The following is a 19,510-nucleotide window of genomic DNA, read 5'->3' as shown; positions in this document are numbered from 1 at the left end:
TGCTTGAAGTTTCTGTGTGTGCTGGGATTTGATTTAAATCCTATTCATAACGGAAATAAAGCTGCCAAATTTGGAAATTGTACATAGACCATTGTGTGTAGGATATTTCCGTGTGTATGAGACAACTGAAAACCTATGCCTCAAGGAGGATTTGGAAAAGAACTTGATATTTAAACGACTAAACCTTTCTGTCTTAATATCTGCCCATTCTTGTCTGCCCATCTAGACACAGCAAAGACTGAGATTCTCACTCATTAAGTTTGAAAAAAAAAAAAGAAAAAGATTGTGATGTAATTAAATATAATGCATCCTGTTGTTTGTTGTCTGTTTCTTATATCATGTGTGCGTTACACCCAGCGGTTCTCTACGTGCTTCTGTGTTTTCCACAGGAAGAATTAGTGTTTTGTTTTCCAACCGGTTGCTTGCAACATTTTAGAGTCCCCACCCTGAGGTCACGTCCAATATAATGACCTGAAGTTCAACTGTATGTACAGGGTTAGGCCCCAGAGCCGTGGGTTTCCTGTTTGGCTGGTGGTAGAACACTAAAATATCCACAGACCGGGAGCTTCTCAATTACCCATATAAACCACAGCCTCTGTGTGCTAAAATTGAGAGCACACAAAATTTCTGCTTCCAGTATGGAAGTATAGAAGCAGACAAAAGTGTAAAATCAGGCTTGTAAGAAATGCAGTTGATGTGAGTGCTTTAATGGATTCTACCTTAGCAAGCTAGAATCCATTAAAACGGATTGATTTGTTCTGTGGACTAGCTGTGTTTGAGCTGACTGGCTCAATGTCCTTTAAAGGTAATCTGCATCTTTTTCCCCCCGTTTTCTTTTTGTTTGCGCATGTTCACACATGCACGTATGAGTTTGAGCTCTTGTTGCACCTCTTTAAAGCCTGTTAAAAGCTCAGTTAGAGATGGGCGCAAACGGTCCCGCCTACACACCTAAGAGTCTGCAGATGCTAACCATCTCCTTCCTCTCGCCTGGCTTTTTATTTTTTCCTGTCATCTTTGACCCCCTCACACACACTTGCACAGTGAGGGATGAAATTACTTTGTGAAAATGATTGCCTCTGTTGCCTGTTTTCATTATCAAATCAACACACAGTGTAGCCTAGCTTGATTCTTTACAACACCTTGACAACAAAGCGTGTTCCCACAGGAATCCACCCTGGTGTGCGCTGTACTCCATGTGCATTCATGCCTTTTATACTTTACATCGTTTTGTGTGTTTGTACATAAACCATGTGCCATTTCTATGTGTTTATATAGTATGAGAGCTCTTTTAATCCACTTGTGTAGATCTCTGCCTAGAGTCTCTCTCTCACCAGCCCCACTACTCCCACATACTCCCTCCCACATATCCTCCTCTGGTTGGGCTAATCATCGCCTGTCACTTTGCCACCCACACACATGCATGAACATGCACACTAACACACACACACACCTGCTCTCCCTCCCTCATTTCTTTTTCTTTTCTTTCGTTCGCTGTGTCTGCCATCCTACTCTTACTTTATCTCTCTCTCTTCATGTAGGTCTGGAGGGAGTGAGCAATTATAACCTCAGTGAGGCTTGTGGGGCTCTCCAACCCTTTTAGGGAAATGTGGTGTTTGTGGGGCTGGAGGTATTTACAACAGTACCAACCAACCAGCCCTTCTTCATTGTGTTTATATCCATTTGAAGCTAGAGGCATGTTATTTACGACTACGCCTGTAGCTAAGGCAGTTTACAGGTTTAAACTCCTCCGGAAATTTCAAGCATTTTGATTCGTCACTGTAACAAGCCCATTTTAAATTTCTCAAGGCTGGTTGGTTAGATTTCTGCCAGTCAGTTAAGTTTCCCTATTTTTCCAGAAAAAGTCTTGCTTCAAAGTCTGGTGTGTTGGCTATTCTTGCTCTACTCAGTTGATTTCAGAGTTCAAATGAATATGACCTAAATAGAATTAAGAGTCTACACATAACTTTGCATGTCTGAAATATTGCCTGAATCATGGTAGATTGAATCGGTTGTCTTGTCTGCATTTTCTTGCTGCATAACATGGGCTATGTGTATTGCAAATAGACTAGTGCTTTTCTACTCGAGCGCTCAAAGCACATTGCACAACAACCCATTCACCAGTTCACACACACATTCGAACATGCACTTTTCTCTATGCCTAAGTGCTTTACGTCTAGCATTTACATGCATTCTTACTCTGCTGAACGCATCAGGAGCAACTCAGGTTCAGTATCTTGGCCTTTGACACACAGACGAGAGCAGTCAGAGACTTAGCCATCAACCTTCTGATTAGTAGATGACCTGCTCTATCTCCTGATGCACAATTGAAAACACTGATTTATTGCGGCTGTCCATGCCAGTAGCTTTCAAGATGTATACTTGGTGGTTTCCCTCTAACCAGTGAAAGTCAGCACATTAGTTTGTGCACTTGAGTATCATGGATCTGCATGACTGACTTTTCACTGAAGGTATGCTGGAATGTTTTGGCCTCTTTAAGACTCAGTATGGTCAGTCTGTTCTTCTTTAAAACTTGCCTGTGCTTGGCTGGGTGTGTTCCATTATGCTGTCCTAAATGTCAGCATTTCAGTGAGAGCTTTTTCTAAAAACCTGTGCAAGCACAGAAATTTCGTAGATATCATATTGTTTTTATATTTGCTGTGACTTTCATTTACCCTGTCTCTGGCTAACAATAAAACAAACTCCCCTTTGGCCATTTGATTTATTCTTCTGTTTTCAACAACCCGGGCAAGAATGTGAAATGCATACACTTTAGACTCCCCAGCCAGAGGAAATCAAATATATTTCATCCCCTCTTATCAGCTTCTCTAGCTTTGCTAATAGCTAAATTTTAATAACATCTTGCATGATTCAGCACAAAGACATGTCTTTCGGGAAATAACATGCATTAGGAAAAAAAAAGGGAGGCAAATATTAAAAGCACACACTCGCACACAAAAACTCATATTCCTCCCAGTAATTATTGTAGAAAAAAGTGGTACACTCTGGGAAAATGAGGCTGCAAACTGATGTAGCATAACTGTCTTTTTTAGGTTAATGGACCTGGGACACAGGCATTAAATATCTGCCTGTAATTGTATGCTGTCTAAAAGACTACAGTAAATGACATGGTTGTTGCTGAGAGTAAATACTGGGACATGAGGAGTTAACTTTGACATGCTGTATTTGAATACACATACTTTATACATGCATGTCTCTTTAACGGTCTGTCTGTCTCGCTTGCTCTCTCTGTCTGTCTTTAGTGTGGCCTACCTCTCTCCTCCTCCAGCACCTGTCCCTGTTTAAATGAGAGCAGAGGAGCTCTTTTCTTAGCTCTGTGCCACCATCCCAGGGGTCTCTGCCTTATCCTGCTCTATTTCTGAGATACGCATTGCATGCTGGGAAGCTAGTGGCCCCTACAGTCTCCATCTACACACATTCACAATGCCCTTCATTTGTTCATGGCAGGAAACTGCATAGTACTGGACAATTTTACTCAAGGCTCAGTGTAAAGGTTACTGTTAAAGTAATCCTACGCAAAATCGAGGTTGTGTAGATCTGTCACTTTAATAAAAGGTCACTAAGGTAGACAATGCAGAGATGTATAATCAATATAAACTACACAGCAGCTGTCCACAAAAATGCATATTAGCACATATACTCACACGTATACACACTATGTTGCTAGGCAACTTGGTGGTTCTTGATAGTCTCATCTGAACGATTAGTTACAGCAATCAATATGTTTGTTGTGCTCAAATGTAGGCTCAGCCATCTGCAAATCTACCTATTTATTCTACCAAATACAGATAGTCCATGGAAAGTGTACCTTAGTGCCCTCTTAAAGAGATGGTGCACACTTTGTTGAGGGTAGATATTCCTAAGTGAGTAAAGAGGTAAAAGCTGATAGAGCCACCTTGAGCCTTTTAATATTCAGCATATCATATAGCTTAGCCCAATTGGATGCTAAGATGAAGTAATTCTAATCTTAAACGTCACCAGCATAGTGACCTAATGCTGTTGGGTTGTTGTGCTTTCCAATATTCGCAAGCTGCTAACCCTGATCTCTGCTGGAAGTGGGAAACATACAGGTGCTGTATACATTTTTTAAAAATGTATCTTTTACAGAAACAGCTCTGCCTTCAACTGGCCAGGAGCAGCTTCTTCTCTGCTGCAGAGTGCTCCACTGCCAAAATGACTGCTACAGCACATTTAAATTCTGCTGGTTAGACTGCCACCAATGAAAACCAGCAGTTAGTGCCATGCCAGTGTGAAAGTGTGATCAAACCAGTATGTCCACATCCAACATCTATTTATGCAAATCAGATTTTTATGTCATCATTTAAAACCTTGTCTACTATTTCTATGCCATGATCCAAAAGAGTGTGTGTATTTGTAGGTCTGGGCTTGTACATGGGAAATAATCCACTAGCAGCAACTCTTAGGGTGTAGCCTATACAAAACAGATCAATGCACTTTAGAAGCCCCAGTGAGTCTGCTGTTGTTTCCTCTCAGTGGTGCATTAGTGTACTCTGTTGTGTTTAGATGCCCTGGTTTACATAGAGCTTTCTTTCAGGGTCAAGTAGCGCGCACACACACACACACACACACACACACACTCTCATGGTTAAAGAGCTTAGTTAGATTTTCAAAGCAACCACTCTTTTTTTTCTTTTTCTTATTTCAACATGACTGTGCTCTTTTTTTGTTTTGTTTTTCTTATAGCCTTATAGCATTTGATAAAACTATGCTGTATTAGGGATTCAAATGTAATGTGAGATAAAGGCTATTGCTCTTTTATTTTGAATGCTCTTTTTGTTTTGTTACATTGTTGTGTGACATGACAGCTGTGTTCTTCAGGGATTTTCCAGGTCTCTTCACTTTTCCCTGTCCTACCTCCTGGTGTCTCTTTGCCTAACTTACCCTAGATTGTGTTGAACTTTTTTTTTTTTCACTCTGAAGTTGATACTTTTGATTCTTAGACGTCTTTGTGTCAGGAGAGTGAGACAAAAGAATTCCACATCACAAACACAGTACTGTGTATTTCTTTATATTTTGGTTTCAATGAGTCAGACTTTCTTGTAACTTTTGGAGTGTTCTTAAGCAATACTGTAGTTCTCCATGCTTTCTGAAAGTCTCAAAGTTTTTCTGTGGATTTTAGCTGCTTTTTTAACTCACTTTTAGTCCAATCCTCTGATCATTTTTGGAGGAAGGTTTCATTTGTTAAGCCACTTAACTTTGACCTATAAGTCATTCAAGCTTAAAAAGCTCCAACTGGACAAGTGGAGGACAAAAGAAGTGTGAGGTCTAAAAAGATATCTACGGCAGATAAACAGTATTCGATGTTGCTATTGCACAAGGGGGGTTGTGCAGCAGCAATCAAAGTATCAGTCATGGTGCCAGACTTTGTTCAGCTTTATGCAGGTTTCCACTAGTTTACTAAAGTACATGCAGCTCTTATACTCCCAGAGGAGACCCCGCAAAACACATATAACAGTTTAGATGTATGGGGAGAATGACAGACAGGAAATGGTCTCCTGCAGTGATCCTTTAGCATATGGGTGACTTTTCAACCCAGTGAACTATATCGGCACCCCACACAAGTTTACGTTGTCATAAATGTATTGAGTCATGCATGTAAACCCCTAGCTTTACATACATGACTTAGTGAGATCATAGTCCACTACTTAAAATAATTTTAGTGTTAGTTGTTTTTCTTAAAAGAAAAATCATTATTATTCAAAAGATGCAAAATTTTCAGTCTCTACTGCCCCTGCGGTAGCATTAAATATTCAAAAAAGGCCATTGTGAAACTGAAAATATGCATATTTTTGGTTTTAAATTATTAGGTCAGCAGTCAAAAAAAATAAAGGTTTTGGTTTAATGATGCCTGATCATTTGAATGTGCTGTCTACCTCTACCTCAGAATTAAAGTCAAGATTATGATATACATTTTTAAACTTTGCCTCACTTCCCTTCAGCCATTACATATTTCCCTGTTAAGCCTTTATTATGGCCTACATGCATGACACCATTGCTGGGCAAACTTATATCAGGCTAGTAGGTTGAACAGCTGTGACTGCTAAGCTTCTAATTTAAGCCAGATGTCAAACATGCATCAGTATTTTTTTCTCCTCCTGTGAGAGGCTACATGAATGAGCAAAGTGGGGAAACGAGTTCAAACAGAGTTTATCGTTGAGTTTACCGAACCTACGTGTACACGGGTGTGTGTCTGCGTCTTTACGAGAGAAGGAGATGGATGAACTTTAAATACAAGCTGGCCTCAGAAGCTGTGCTTCCACAGTGTACTACACATGTGCAGCATACACCCTGGGCCATCCAGAGTCTCAGCTATTATCTGTGTCTCACACATTATACTGCTGTCCCATTATACTTGCCTACTTACAGTGTAGTTGTTTCCCTTGTGGCTTGGCTTGCCAGGTAGGCTAGCGTTTACATCCCTGCTTAGTCACAGAAACTGTGTGTGCACACACACACACACACACATTGTACTTTACTCAGACTCCCCAGGCAAGCCGCACACCACTCTCCTCCCCGGGAGATTTTATATGCGGATGCAATGATGGTTGATTGTAAGGATGGAGATCTTTCAGCTGTGTTTTGTAACACAACATTTTGCCAGCATTGCTCCTCATCTTGTAGCTTCTTCCATGGCAACGACCCTCGCATTATCCTGCTTCCATGACAACCCTTAGTGAATCTGGTTTGACCTTCACCAGTGATTCAGTGTCTCTCCATCCACCTCCATTCTCTCCATCTCTGTCTCTCGTGTTGCAAACTTCCAGTTTTTATATATATATATTTTCTTCACCATAGCCCACATTCTGTTATTCACTTTTTTTTTTCTCTATCTCCACCTGTGTGGGTGTATCATGGCTGCTGTTACACAAGCAGTCAATACATCTACACAAGCTGATGTCATACTTCAGGGGACAGTCTGTTCATATGCATGCACTGGAGTCTTGCAGGCATGCTTCCTTCTCTGACTCAGTGGTTTAAGCTAGCAGGCGTGTGGCTGCTTGTTGCAGAGCTGCAGGTGCAGATAAACCAGATCACCTCACAACAAAGAAACTATTGTTTTTGTCAGCCAGGGACACAGGCGAGGTTCAAGTGCGCTGGGAAATATTGATACTAGAATGACAAGTCCATGAAAGTTTATTTACCGGTGTTTTTCTGCATATCCCATACGTAGGTGTGTATCTGTATCTGAGTTTATGGTGAGCAACCTGTCATGTCAGTCCTTGATAGTATGCGGATATCCTTATCAGGCTGGTTGCTCTAAACACCAAGTGTCACTAGCTGTCGTGCATGACACATGCTTTCCGTAGAAACCAATAGCGTTGCAAAACACATTCCGATTTTTCTCATTTTTGCTTCTTTATTAATTTTAGATGTAATGCTCTGATGTTAACTGCTATTGAAAGATGCCCACGTTGCTGTTGCTGTTTTTATGTGATGTTGAAGTTGCCATGGTAGCAATTTGTATCCCCAAAGTGTGTGTTTTCTTTCTCTCTCTCGCTTGTAAAATATGCTTTGACGTTGTACGTACTGCAGTAATGAAACTACAGATGACAGGATGATATCTTTTTGAAAATGTGTTTTTGTGCCTTTTCTGGCATCTTCCAAATACCCTGTTTTGCCTGTTTACTGCCACTGTACATGATGTGCGAGTGTACTTTTGTCAGCAGCAGGGTGATGGATACTCATTAGTTAATTGATCTAGCTAGTTGAAGCCACCAACAGAATGACAGTTTCTAAGCCTGAAGGGCTGTGATCAGGGATGAGTATCTGTAAGCTGCTTAGCAGGCCTGCTGGGAACTGACAGGATGCTTTGGCCTCCTTCTCAACCCCTGTGAGGCGCAAGATCAGCAGGCAGGTTGCAACATGAGCAAAAGGCGTTGCTGTCTAGGGCATTCGGTGATGAGCTCGTCAGGCGTTGTAGTGTCATTGATTGCAGTAAATTTAGCAAGTGATGAAGGAGGGAAAAAAAATCTTGATAAGATGTCAGTTTTTTTGCTGCGCACACAGGTTTTCTGGTGATAAGCAGGTCAGCAAAATTGTAAAAGTGGAATTTTAATTCTGTCACTTTACTGTACTATAAGTCAGAATTGCTGGCAAATGCAGTAATAAATATCCTAATAAACTACAGTATGCAGTGTTTTGTGCAATTTAATATGCATCTATATGCTGCCTCTAGATGCTGGATGGGGTTAAAAGTAGCTGTGCTAGAAAAGCGTTTCATTCACTGCACGTTATGCTACTGTTAACAATGTTCTTGCAGAATGCTGAGTGCATATTGCAGTTTCCTTCCCCCCACGGTGTAAACACCAAGCTCAAGTTTCACAGCTCTGTATAAACTTTGGATTTGTGTTTTTCTTTGAACTGTCAAAGTCAGCTCTGTCGTGGTCACTTCAGTGTCACCGGTTTGCACCGCGCTTGCTGTTTGTTGCGAAGGAGACCACTCCAAAGCCCTTTGGTGCAGAATAAAAGTTTGTTCTGAAACCACTTCAGCTCGAGTAGCGAGTTTTACTTATGGAGCATTTTGAGGTGGGTTGAGATGTGCTCTCCTAGGTCAGTTTTCAAAAAGAGGCTGCAACAGGAGAGGAAATAAAGTGCTTTGTCCTTATTTGATGCTTTTATAAAATGGTCGCAACATTAATGTCTGCGGAGACAGAGTAATAGAGAATTGTTTTTTTACCCAGACTTTCATCTTTAACTTTTTTCCAGTCATGCTTTTAATTTCTTGGAACCTTTAATTGAAGGTTTCAATACGTAATGCTATGACAAAACTTTTGTTTATTTTATAGATGAAACCAAAACTAAACTCATATCTCAGTGCTGTAGCCACTTACTGAAGTTCTCAATCTCTTGTCATTAAATATAGAGCATGTAGCATGTCTGATAGATCTAAAGGGGCTTTGGAAAATATGTGTCTCATATTTCTGTACATGTATATCTCACACTGTCTTTACACCAGGCCTGTCTCTGTATGTTTGTATGTGTGTCCTTTGCTCAATGTTGCTCTTTGTATTCCTTTTCTTGACAATGCACTGCACAGTCAGAAGAGGCAGTCTGTAGGTATATAAACATTAAAACCTCAGTAGCTGCATGACCCTACCTTATCTCTACGTTTTGGCTGTTTAACTTGTTTATTCTGTGGAGAGTTTAACCTTTCTTTTAGGTGTTTCTTTTTTTGTTGTTGTTGCACTATAAATTACACTGCCTAGTAATCAAAGAAAGAAAGGCACTATGTTTGATCTCCACAAGACATCAGTATTTTTACCCTTGAACAACTAGATTTAATTTGAGCCTTTTGCTTCCCCCAGATTTTGTTTTTCACTTCATTCTCTTTTCATTTTTCCCCATCACTTGATGTTGCTTCCCTGCCTCGGTTTTCTGCTATCTTGGGCCAAAAAACAAACTTTCATAACATTCTTCATCGTCCCAGTTGCAAGTCACTTGTCCTGTATGTTTGTGCGTCTTGTATTGCTACTGCATGGGCGTTGCAAGACGGGGTCTCTCTGTTTCTTCTCTGTTGCATTCCTCGTTTAATCTCTTTCTTGTTTCAAAGTTTTTTTTGTTTTGTTTTTCTTGTGGTTCCCCGTTCTCTCTGTTTTCTGCTCATGTTGTGGAGCACTGTTCATGTGTTTCTTCTCTGTCTCCCTGTTTCTCTCTGTGTAGGGGATGTGCTGTTCCAGATGGCAGAGGTCCACAGACAGATCCAAGTGCAGCTAGAGGAGATGGTTTGTATTCTGAGCTCAAAAGGTTTCTAACTGTGCAGCTCAACACTACATGGATACAATTTAAATCTTTTAACGGTAGATCAGTATTAGTTTGGTGGTGTGGCTCTGCTCCCAAAACAATTTGCCCAGTAATGACACAAATTTTGCCCGGAGCTATTGACAGTATGGGATAAGTGATGTTAAATGAACATAAACTGGTATTGAATGAATAGGCCTGCTGAGGCTATATCATCCACATTGCTAACACAGGAGGTGGTTGGGAAAGTCGAGTGAGTTAATTGCGCAGTATGGCGCTCTGGGCAATTTTCTTCTTTGCTGCATTATCCAGAAGTTACTGCTGTGCATCTAATACAGAAAAATAATAGAAAAATGTCATTGCCCTCATTGCTGCCCTTTAGTCATTTATTTTGGATGTATGCTATATCGCCAAAAGTTTTCACTCACGCATTTAAATAAATTCAGGTGTTCCAATCACTTTCATGGCCACGGTGGTGTAAAATTAAGGCATACAGACATGGGTCACTCTCAGGAGCTCAGTAAATTCCAGCATGGTATCGTGATAGGACAACGAGTCCAGTTGAGTAATTTCCTTCCAATAAATATTCCACAATCAAGTGTTAGTAGTTTTATAACAAAGGAGAAGCGATTGAAAACAACAGCAACTCAGCCACAAAGTCGTAGACCGAGGGTGAATTTTCCATGGCCGAGCAGCTGCATCCAAGCCTTACATCACCAAATGCAATGAGGTGGGATTATGGAGTGGGGGGTTGCTGTTTTTCGGAGTTGGGCACAGCCCCTTAGTATCAGTGGAGGAAACGCTTAATGCTTCAACATACCAAGAAATTTTAGACAATTATACGTTTCCAACTTGTTGGGAACAGTTTGGGGACAGTCCCTTCATGTTCCAACATGAATGTGCACCATTGTACTAAGCAAAGTCTATAAAGACATGGATGAGCTAGTTTGGTGTGAGCCCTGACCTCAACACGATCAGAGTTGAGACTGCGACCCAGGCCTTCTTGTCTAACATCGGTATCTGACTTTGCTTCTGAAAGAATGGTCATAAATTCCCATCAACACATTTCTAAACCTTGTGGAAAGCCTTCCCAGAAGAGTTAAAGGTGCTAGAGCTGCAAAAGGTTGACCAACGTCATATTAAACCTTATGGATTAAGAAGGTCTCTCAAGTTCATATGTGTGTGAAGACAGACGAGCAAATACTTTTGGCATTATAGTGTATATGTGCAACTATCTGTGGGGTACCATCTTGAATTTGATTTAAGAGAGGAGCACCTGGGTTTAGTCTACCACTAATACACGGCATTATGCATGATAAAATCCAAAATTTGTTGCAGTTTTAGACTTAAGACTTGTTAAACTCTTTGCCCACATTCTCATTCAAAGTAGTAAATCCCTCCACATCTTCACTTTTCAAGCATTCTCCCAGAGGCTCTTGTTATAGCCAAACATTTTTCCTGTCTAAGATTAGATTCTTTTTTCCCCTTTCCATTCATTATATAACATTTTCAGTCTTTTGCTGCTTCTGTCCTTTTTCTTTTGTTTTGAGTGCTACATGAATTTTTAAAGGTTTAAATGATTTGATAGCCATTGCCTTTTGGTTTATGAATATTTCATATAGCATTCCAAATTTTTTAGAAACATTGTTGTGGTTTAGACAAATACATATATGGGATATTAGCAGAGCTTTACCTAAATTCCCATTTTTTGAACATTAAGTTAAATTGACATCACAGGACAATATTGTTTCTGTATGTTATCTCACTTACCACACAAGAACTGACATGTTAACTTAAATCTTTTGCGTTTTTTCTCCAGCTGAAATCCTTCCACAATGAGCTCCTGTCCGAGCTCGAGAAGAAGGTGGACCTGGATGCTCGTTATTTGACTGTGAGTATTTGTACGTTGTGCTTCCAAATCCAGAGGAGAGCGCCACTTCATAAGTGCACTCCATATGTGAGCTTATTTTAACAGTTCATGTAATGTGGCATCGAATTAGTTACGGCTTGATTTGACCTTAAATGATTACAGAGATGGAGGTAAAGCTGTGTGTGTGTGTGTGTGTGTGTGTGTGTGTGTGTGTGTGTGTGTGTGTGTGTGTTCTCAACTATTTCAAAGTCTGAGACAATTAAAGGGTCTGTCTGGGAAAGGAGATGTTTTGAAATAACATAATAACATTCAAGTCTACTCACCCCGTCAAGGGTAGACTGATTATAATAAACCCCTCCTGGAGTGTGTTGTGTGTAAGCGCTGTGAAGCTGGTCTACATGTGATATCTTTAGAATGAGTGGGTTGCAGCCTGAGTGTAGAGCAGTACTGCTGTGCCTTGTTTTGGGGGATGGGACGCTACCATTATTGTACGGTTTTGTTGGAAGGACCACGTTATGAGCTGCTTCAGCACCCAGCTACTCACTCACACACACTCTTTATATAACATTGCTTTTTAATTGGGAGGGTGGGTGTCATTTAACAGGGAGACCTATCAGTAAACTCAGATGGTGTTATATTGAGTTAATATTAAAGCCGTGAGATGTGTTAGAAACCATCTTGAATTGCTGACTCTCTTATACATCTACTATAAATTTCTCATTCTTCTGCAGTTTCAGACATTTATTTCTGGGAATTTCCCCGAGCCTTTAACAACCATCATTTAATATGGATGCCTTTCTGATCTGCTGCAGTGACAATAGTGATCACTTTACCTCAGACTTTTTGAAATAATCATCTGAAACTTTGACTGAGTTCAGAAAGACTGGCGTGTTTCCTCTGGGGGATTTTTCTCTCTTTTCTTCTATTTTGCTTGTGCTCCATGAAATCCACATCAGAGTTTGGACTGAATAACACTGAATTCCAAAAAGCAAATAGAAGCAAAGAGAAGCATCTCAGTCAAATCAGCCTTCAAAACAAGGGTCAAATTCTCAACGCATACCAAAGTTCACCATCTGACCCCTCTGTTTCTAATCTGCTTTAAGCACACAAACCAGTTATCTGTCTGGAATAATACCCAATGATGGAGAGTTGTGTAGTAAACGCATGAAAGTGTACTGGCTTTAGCTTTAATTAGGGGGTGAATTTCAGCTCAACAAAGAGGATGCTTGGGATATTACTTTATATACCCTGCAGGGCAAACTTACTCAATAGTCAATTGTTCTGTTTCTACTCACTGCTATGATTTATGTGCTAAAGTGTGTTCACAATAGAGCCACAGCTCCCAGGACTTAAATTAAATGTCAATAGCAGAACCGCAAATGCTGTGTGCACTGCTTTTCTGGAAGGACTGAGGTAATGAAAGGATGGGTTATTCATATTCGTTGTTATTGTGTTACAAAGTGGATAACCGGTGCACAGACGTATTTTGGTAATTTTTCGTTTGTGAAAACATATTAAACAGAGGGACTTCTTATGTTAAACTATTTAGTAGTGGCCAAAAAAATCCCAGCCATTTTTTTTAAGTGTGGTGTTGGGGAGGTCTGTGCTGTTTACAGGATTTCAGTCAAGCTCAATCCTATAGAAGTAAGCCACCCTTTTCTCAGCTATGAAATTGAAAAACCGCATGTGTCATACTGCTAGATTCCTGGTGACAACAGCGGCTTCTTTTCTGTGCCTTTTCAGAATACCTAGAATATGCTACCTGCATCTTCAGTGACTTACAGTATGCAAATGTGGGTGTTGAACCCTCATGCATGAGCTCTCCAATTTTGCCGTGTACTGAAACCACATGAGCTTTGTCACACTAGGCACTGTTTCTATAGCAACAGAGCTGGTAAAGCCTGGAAACAAAGTTGTTTTGCTTATAAATGAATAAATAAGCAAATTATATTAATCAAAGTACATTTCTGGTTTAAAAAAAAAACACTAATGAATAGCTTTTATCATTTTTACAAGCAATCATGCATTGGTTTTGTTTTGGTTTTTTTTTTTTTTTTTTTTTTTAAACATTGTTGGATCTCACTGATTGTTGCCCATTTTACATCATGAAAATCAATTTTAACCAGGTTGAGAAAGTACTTAGTGACAGCAAATGCTTTAGGAGACACAATCGCAAGCAGTGCAGATGTTAAATCAGTCAAAAAGAAGCAGTCCCAGAGCTTATAAAAGATTATGTAAATTGCATTCATTAAAAAAGACTGCTTTGGGACATTTTTAAATTATCCTATCTTGCAGCATCAGTGCCATACAAAAAATAATTTTCTGGTGTATCATAAAACTGTAGCATGTTTCAGAACTCTAGCAAATTATTTCTGTGCTTTTGTGCTATGGGTGGAATCCAGAGTTTTGTTTTTTAGTTTTCTTCTGAGCTTCAAACTTGCCTGAAAACCTTTGGGAAATGGTTTTCATTCCTGTTACTTGCCTCATTTATTTCTCTGCCTTTTTGTTTTTTTCTCACTCAGACTATTTAATTTGCGGCCCTGTTTTAGGAAGTCTAATTTTGTGTTGTGCACCACTTGCTGCCCCACGTAGGCTGCCCTGAAGAAATACCAGATGGAACACAAGAGCAAAGGGGAGAGTCTGGAGAAGTGCCAAGCTGAACTAAAGAAGCTGCGCAGAAAGAGCCAGGGCAGCAAGAACCCCTCCAAGTATGGAGAAAAAGAGATACAGGTGAGCCTGTTTTGAGAGTTTTTGCATGTCTTCAAACATTTGCAATTATTACAATGAAAGGGCAACATTTAAGCATGCAAAGCACCCAAGAACAGAAATGACAAGAACAAAATTCAGAAATAACAAACCAAATCTTGAGTTTCTCAAGTCAGATGGACTGCTGTGCTTAGTTTCAGCAGGATTTCCATGAATTTGGGTGACTTATAAGACTCAAAACAGCTAGGATGTGGTGGTGATGAGGAGTTGTCCTGAGTGGGAAGGCAAATAGTGGAGGTTTGATTATGAACTGTGCACCCTTAACAATCTTTATTACATTGAGACATGTATGACAAGCACTTTGACAAGAACATGCGTGAGGAAATAACTACACTAATTCATGTACCGAGGTGTGTGCACTTTACTCAGCCAGTATGTTACAGCGCAAAGCTTTGATCAACGTTTTAATGGGGTGAGTAAAAGCACAGCCTGCAAATGTGACACAAAATAGATGACTCAATTATCAAAAATGGGCTAGATACGATGACAGAAATCTGAGGATGTTATACATCAAATGTTGATGGTTTAAAAAAAAAAAAAAAAAAAGGTCATAGCCGGATGTTATCTAAGTATACTATTTATCCAATTTTTTCTGTGTTCTAGTTGCTTAATAAAATGATTATCCTAATAATACTACAGCGTATCACAGCCTGAACTGTCTTAGCCAAGCTTTCTTGTAGTTTAAGTAATCTTCAGGAAGAGTTCACCAGGCTTCTCAAAGCTCTGCTTTGGATGTTAGCTACCTTTAGTTCCCACGTTGCTTCGATAATGGTGAGGTCCAGGCTCCTGGGAGGCCAGTACATGTGTTCTGATAGTGTTAGTACTGATAGTCCTATCTAGTACTGATAATTAGTTACTGATAGTGGTCCATTGTTTGGCTTTCTATTCAGGTATGCTTTTAAATCATTGGCAGTGTGTGTGGTAATGCTGAAAAATGACGTTGCTGGCAAAGAGATGCTTTTTAGTTGGGATTGCATGTTGGATCAAAATCTAAAATCTGGGTAGAAACTCACTGTTGTATCTCTCTCCTGACGTCCTATGCATATGTTTAAATCAACAACTTCAGCTTTAGATTTATCACTCCATAACACTCATTTCTCATCTCTTTTATCTTGTATCAAATCGTGATTTATTTATTTTTTCCAAATTTCTTAAAGACATTATTTTCAGACACAGTTCATCTGCTATTAATATTTTTATTAACTCTGCCACTACTTTTGCACTCCACTTCTACGGTTTCCTCAATTTTCTTAAGGTAACACTGTGCACCATGCTGGTATATGCCAATCTTTAAGCTAATAGCTCTCTAGGAATCACCTTGATGCAAAAAGATTTTTTTTTTTATGCCTGTCAAAATGTGTTATCTTTGGCATCTTTTTGCAGATTCATCTCAAGAAATCAGAACAGATTACATGTTCTGTGACAGGCTGCCAGTTACAAAACGCCTAAAGATACAACCTAAAATTGGCTCTTTTCCAAGATGTGTTTTACGTGTGGACAAAAAAGTGGTTCATCCCTTGATTTAGGTGCCTGTTTATGCTTCAAACATTCATAGGTCAAAAAAAAATGAGTGCTAAAGCAGGAAATATCCAAAGAGAAATGTTTGAAATACTGACAGCCTGGAGAAATGCTGCTCAAGACCACTTTAAAAAACAGCAGAATATCTAGCTCCTTTAGAAATAAAATATAAAGGAATGATCAATGGCTCAACGCTTTTGCACAGTACTGTGTGTCTTTTGCACAGTTATTAGAAATTCGACATTTACTTTATAACCTGCTGTGAAGTATAGAACAAATGTTTAATCATCACTTAAAAGAAAATGATTTTTAAAAAAACAAAGCAATCAAATTGTAAACAATGCTGACTCAGTGTTTACATGCATTATGGAAACTGGATCCACGAAGAGATCAAAGCACCGCTTGCACTCATTTCGTGATTGTTTCCATAGGAAAGCAGCATCTGTGGGAGTCCTTCAAGTGAAACGAATGTTGACGAGTTGAAAAGACTCTTTGCTGTTAGACATAACTTAATTAGTTATCTTTCATAGTTCATTATCTAGCATTTGACCACCTGCTTGACAGCAGAAAACACGCTCCTGCAAAGGCACTCCTTTTCTCATTGTCAGGCTTTATTCAAATGCTGTTTATTTGTTTAGTCCTGTAGCCAGTGTCAATATCAAACTGAGAAAAATGACACAGCAGAGAATGTCAACAGTGTGATTGCTGTTCCTTCACAAGGCTGGAAACTTGAGTCTGATGGAGGGAAAAATGTCAAACTAACAGGTCAAGACTTGTAGGGTAATTACTGCGGGGTTGGTCTTTGCCGTGAAGTGTGGCCGTCCATGACAGAATCCGATTGATGACTCTAGCCTCACTTAAGCATAGCGCTGTCTTCCAGAGTTCTCTGGGTTTAAAAACATTCCTTTGCTTTTCAGGTTCTTGAAGAATAGGCTCCTCCTCTGTCTGATCAGTTTACATGCTATGACACGCACTTAGTCACACATCTGCCCTATCCTGTCTGGAGCAGTATGGCAGTGCTGGATTGATCTGACTGCTGTGTCACATTGAGTTTGTTCCACGGTGTCAGGCATGTCATGAAGAGATGCCGTCTGAAGTGTCATCATAAAGCATCAAAGCTCGCAGTGTGTAGCCGTCCGGTTTTGTTCAGACCACTGCTTGAATTGAGACGGATGTTTGAGGGCACTACAGCAATAAAGCTCAGCTAAGAATGGCAAGTTGCTACATGTATCTGGCTACCTGAAGCGTGTGCTACATAATTAGACCTGTGGTAAGGTTCCCATGGCATAATTTTATTACAGCAACTGCAACTTTCAGAAATAAAGAAGTGCAAATAGTAGTTTAATGATGTAAAATTTCAAAATATTGGTCTAAATTCCCGATGACAGGCCAACTTAGATTAATGCTTTCTGTCTTTACATTCTACTGACAGTTTAGCTTTATTATAGACTTCAGAGTTGTAATAGGATTGCAAAAGACCCCTGGGGGCATCAATCCATCTTTTTTTTTCTTAATGGCTGTGCAAGAGGAAAGTAGTTGCCACAGTAGTTGGGCAAATAAACTGACTAATATCACAGAGCTACTACCCAATAATCAAAAAATACACCTTTTGCTTATTGGGCATAGAGAACTGAAGCTCTTCTTCTGAGTTTGTATGACCAGAAAAGCTCTGGACCTACAATGTTCAGTCAGTTAGCAGAAAAAAGCAAAAATCAATCTCCCTTTCTCATTTTCAGCCCGCTCACTCTCCCTGATCATATCATGTCTGTGGGCGTGTGAGAGAAAAGTCAACTCGTTTGTGCCTGAGCCCCGCAGGGAAGACGACACACAGAGAGGGAAAGAGCCCTGCACTCCCACAAGACCTGCGCTGCACAATGACAACCATCCACCTAGAAAGAGATAGAAAGTGACCGGCTGCAGATATAAAGTCCGCAGCTTACTTTGTGCAGATAGAAAATGGTTCTTTCTCCAGCAACTGAGAAAGCACAACTAAAAGTTGCTAAGATGCACTCACCATTTCCTTCTCCTAGGCCAAATTTCTGTTATTTTAGCAGATGAGAGGCAAAAAGATTTCCTTTTTTTCGTGGCCTCTCTTTTCATTAAAAAGTAAAGTATGTCTGAACAGTCTGGCAAACTTATTGATCGCCTTCCTCTCCTCTCACTCCACTGTCTCTCCCGCTTCGGTATATGTGCCTTTGTATTTCCTCCCTTCCTCATTAAGAGCCCAGACAGTCACAGACAGAAGAGTTCATGATTAAGAATTAATGTCATTAGATGTTTGATAAGCTCTGGGCTTCTTCAGCTCTGTGTCATTAAAAAAAAATGAAAAGTGATCCCAACCTGGAATTGTGGGTACATTCATTCACATTCATGCACAGCTCGAAAAAGGCACAAGATATGAGCTTTGACAAAGACACTGTAATGTGTAGTTTCCTTCTGTCGTGCCCTGAAGCATTACAATACAGTTCTTGAATCCGAAGAGTACTGATGAGGAAGGAACAGAAGAGCAGACCTAAGCAGCTCTGAGCTGTGCAATGAGATGCTCTCGAATCCCCACAGGAATAAACAGAGTATAAACAGTTTTGATGTTTTGAATCTTATAGTTTTCTTCACTTTTTGAAGGATGTGAACGCTCCTCCCTCCACGTTGCGTGCAATTATGGAAAGCCCTGTTGGTACACAGTGCAACAGAGTGCATAATGCCACATGCAGTTTTTGCTGTCTTATTAGGATTTCGTCCTGAATATGTCAGTGTAAAGAGGCATAAAAAGAGAGAGGCAGATATGCTAATCCAGTGAACTCTGAATGTAAGAACTGCACTAACTTGTAGCAGGTTCCATTCATGTTCATAACCTTTGCAAAACAAGTCATTCGATCTATGATGTAGCCTGAGGTCCCTAAGCTATAATAGTGGCTGGTGTTTGCTTAGGCTTTTTCTTACTGCATCATTGTCTTGGGTTACTTTGGTGACCTTTTGAATGACTGAGAATTTGGGGCTTGTGAATTTGACAAGTGGAGAGGGCACACTGGTTGAGCTGCTCCTATTAGCTCTGCTTAGAAGTGCTAGAAAGGCTAGCAGACTGTGAGTCACAGGCTGCAGAAACAAAAAAGGGTCACTCCAACAGAGAAATGAGAAGAAGAAGAGGAGCAGATCTTTAAATGGTCATTTTGTGGCTTCCCTGATATAACTGAAGACCCATTTACACATTTTAGCAAGCTGAATTGTCTACCTTTGGGGCGGATGTATGACATATTTCTCTCTTGCTTTCTGCCCCCTCTCTTTATTCTCTCTGCAATGTAGACTATGACTCATACCAAAACAAAATTGCAGTCTTTAATAAGAAAGCAACAGGTGGGAGCAGGAATGCCCCAAATTAAAATGTAGTAAAAAAAAGAAAAAGAAATAAAGAGCTCTCAGTAGACTAAAATATGTGCATCATTCTTCCATCCTTCTCTTTCCTGATTTGCAACTTGGCTCCATTGAATTGTGTAATGGTGCAGGTGAATTTCTTCCTGTGACAAAAGGCTGGAATTCAAAATGTGGTGAGCACTGTTTGCTCACAGGAAGACGGTCCCGGGT

At 40.0% G+C, this 19,510-nt stretch overlaps 1 protein-coding gene across 1 annotated transcript in view; it reads left to right on the top strand.

Moving 5' to 3' along the window:
- LOC146633805 (BAR/IMD domain-containing adapter protein 2-like) overlaps positions 1 to 19,510 on the top strand; it is a 52,140-nt gene that overhangs the window by 21,736 nt on the left and 10,894 nt on the right. Inside the window, exons 4-6 of the mRNA XM_085352530.1 lie at positions 9,700 to 9,761; positions 11,597 to 11,668; positions 14,240 to 14,377. Of these exons, the coding sequence (XP_085208656.1) occupies positions 9,700 to 9,761; positions 11,597 to 11,668; positions 14,240 to 14,377 (272 nt within the window). The remainder of the gene's footprint in view (positions 1 to 9,699; positions 9,762 to 11,596; positions 11,669 to 14,239; positions 14,378 to 19,510) is intronic.

This window comes from Diplotaxodon limnothrissa, linkage group LG4 (assembly GCF_057381915.1).
Source record: "Diplotaxodon limnothrissa isolate DT_005_m linkage group LG4, D_limnothrissa_male_GT1.1, whole genome shotgun sequence".
Lineage (NCBI taxonomy): Eukaryota > Metazoa > Chordata > Actinopteri > Cichliformes > Cichlidae > Diplotaxodon > Diplotaxodon limnothrissa.
This window is presented reverse-complemented; position numbering and strand designations above follow the sequence as displayed.